Source organism: Choloepus didactylus, chromosome 10, assembly GCF_015220235.1.
Source record: "Choloepus didactylus isolate mChoDid1 chromosome 10, mChoDid1.pri, whole genome shotgun sequence".
Taxonomy (NCBI): domain Eukaryota; kingdom Metazoa; phylum Chordata; class Mammalia; order Pilosa; family Megalonychidae; genus Choloepus; species Choloepus didactylus.
This window is the reverse complement of record NC_051316.1, coordinates 101,331,117-101,333,945: the sequence shown is the minus strand read 5'-3', so window position 1 is coordinate 101,333,945 and position 2,829 is coordinate 101,331,117. Positions and strand designations below refer to the sequence as shown.

At 44.5% G+C, this 2,829-nt stretch overlaps 1 protein-coding gene across 1 annotated transcript; it reads left to right on the top strand.

Annotated features, from left to right (window-relative positions):
• Positions 1 to 1,102: 1,102 nt before the first annotated feature.
• LOC119504958 (glutamine synthetase-like) lies at positions 1,103 to 2,552 on the top strand. The gene has a single exon (XM_037797597.1). The coding sequence runs from the start codon at positions 1,155 to 1,157 to the stop codon at positions 2,274 to 2,276; it is 1,122 nt and encodes a 373-aa protein (XP_037653525.1). The 5' UTR covers positions 1,103 to 1,154; the 3' UTR covers positions 2,277 to 2,552.
• The last annotated feature ends 277 nt before the right edge of the window (positions 2,553 to 2,829 follow it).

Here is a 2,829-nt window from a genome sequence, read left to right as displayed (position 1 = left end):
TAAGGTAAACTTCAAATTTAATGAAAGAAAAGAATATGCACATTCAAGAAGACCAATGAATACCAAATAGAATAAACTCAAAGGGGACCATGCCCAGAAACATAGTAATCAAACCATCTAATTCCAAGGGCAAGGAAAGAGTTCAGAAAGCAGCAAGAGAATAGCACCAAGTTATGTATAACAGAATCCCAGTAAGATTAAGGGCAAGTTTCTCCTCAGAAATCACAGTGGCAAGAAGGCAATGGTGTTAAAAATTTAAAGTGTGGAAAGAAAACAAATGCCAACCAAGAATTTTATATCCAGCAAGATTTTCTTTCAGAAATGAGGAATAGATTAGGACATTCCAAGGTTTTAAAAAAATGCTAAGGGAGTTCATCACCACTAAATGTGCCCTGCAAGCAATGCTAAAGGGATTCTTCAGACTGAAAGGAAAGAATACTGGGCAGTGGATCAAAGTGGGATAAAGAAATAAAGACTTCCAGTAAAGGTAATCATATGGGTAATTATAAATGCAGTACTATTGTGTTATTTTGGGAGATATGTAACACCAGTTTTTACTTTGTACAAGATATAAAATATGAAGGCATACAAAGTAATGAAAAATCTATAGTTTTGGACATACATTGTATAAAGATATAATTTGTAAGAAGCACAACAAAAATGGGGAGAAATGAGGTTATATGAATAGTGCATATTTATGCTATTGAAGTTAAGTATGAATCAAGTCAGTATGGTTGTTATAGATTTGGGATGTTAAATTTTAGCTTCATGGTAACCACAAAGAAATATTTTAAAAATATATTCAGAAATAAATGAAAAGGAACTCAATATGGTACAATTTTTAAAAAATGATAAATATCACCGTAGGCATTAATGGAAGAATTGAGGGTCAAAAAAGGAGTAAAACCTACAAACACAAAATAGAAAAATGGTAGAAGAAAGTCCTGCATTATCAGTAGTTACTTAAAATGTAAATGGATTCAACACTCCAGTCAAAAGGCAGAGATTGAAAGAACGGATTAAGAAAGCATGACCCGCAGAGCCGAGAATGAGAGAAGAGTTGGGCGTCTGACCTGCACACCGTGCCTCCTGTCCCTTTGCTCTTGCGGCCTTCCCGCCCTCTGTCCTGCTTGCTGCACAGAACACCTTACACCATGGCCACCTCAGCAAGTTCCCACTTGAACAAAGGCGTCAAGCAGGTATACATGGCTCTGCCCCAGGGCGAGAAAGTCCAGGCCATGTATATCTGGATTGATGGCACTGGAGAAGGACTGCACTGTAAGACCCGCACCCTGGACAGTGAACCCAAGTGTGTAGAAAAGCTGCCTGAGTGGAATTTTGATGGCTCTAGTACTTTTCAGTCTGAAGGCTCCAACAGTGACATGTATCTCACCCCTGTTGCCATGTTTGGGGACCCTTTCCGCAAGGACCCCAACAAGCTGGTGTTCTGTGAAGTCTTCAAGTACAACCAAAAGCCTGCAGAGACCAATTTAAGGCACTCCTGTAAACAGATAATGGACATGGTGAGCAACCATCACCCGTGGTTTGGAATGGAGCAGGAATATACCCTGATGGGGACAGATGGACACCCCTTCAGCTGGCCTTCCAATGGCTTCCCTGGGCCCCAAGGCCCGTATTACTGTGGAGTGGGAGCAGACAGAGCCTATGGCAGAGACATCGTGGAGGCCCACTACCGGGCCTGCTTGTACGCCGGCATCAAGATCGCGGGAACGAATGCTGAGGCCATGCCTGCCCAGTGGGAATTCCAGATAGGACCCTGTGAAGGCATCGACATGGGAGATCATCTCTGGGTGGCCCGTTTCATCTTGCATTGGGTATGTGAAGACTTTGGCGTGATAGCGACCTTTGATCCTAAGCCCATTCCTGGGAACTGGAACGGTGCTGGCTGCCATACCAACTTCAGCACCAAGGCCACGCGAGAAGAGAATGGTCTGAAGTACACTGAGGAATCCATCGAGAAACTAAGCAAGCGGCACCAGTACCACATCCATGCCTATGATCCCAAGGGGGGCCTTGACAACGCCCGGCACCTAACTGGATTCAACGAAACCTCCTACATCAATGATTTCTCTGCTGGTGTAGCCAACCGTGGCGCCAGCATCCGCATTCCCTGGATGGTTGGCCAGGAGAAGAAGGGCTACTTTGAAGACCGCCACCCCTCTGCCAACTGTAACCCCTTTGGGGTGACAGAAGCCCTCATACGCACGTGTCTGCTCAACGAGACTGGCGACGAGCCCTTCCAGTATAAGAACTAAGTGGACTTAGACCTCCAGCCGTCAAACCCCTCCCAGTTCTTCACCCCACTCCCACTTTTCCTCTCTCCCAATTGTCCTACTAACTGTAACTCAAAGGGCAGAATATCAAGGTCTTTTTTTTCCCTTGTGCCCAGTTAATAACTCTTGCTTTTTTGGGTCAGGGTAGAGGGGTCAAGTTCTTAATCTCTTCACACCCACCCCATCCCCCTTCTTATCCTATCACAGAAGCTTTGGAAGACTGAGGAAGTAGTGCATTAGTGGGGAGGAGAAGGAGGGGTAACATAACCACTGCTTCCATTTAATCAGGTGTGTTTGTCCAGTAGGCATAGTCCAGTCTGGACAGCAAACATCTGTGTTTGTGAAAGGAGAGCAGGACTTTTTCTGTGAGGTTAGCTAAGGTGAGGGGGAGCTGACTTACTGAGTAGATAGCTGAGAATTTACCCTTCCCACTTTTGGTGGGAAGTTCCATTTTTTAAAAAGGATTATAACCAACTTTCCTTTTGAAGTGGGAGTTAGAGAAGGAAAGGTTACGGAGATTAGGAGGAAAATGCCC

Excerpts from the sequence above, each read along its gene's own strand:
- LOC119504958 (XM_037797597.1), top strand. The coding sequence starts at position 1,155 with ATGGCCACCTCAGCAAGTTCCCACTTGAACAAAGGCGTCAAGCAGGTA.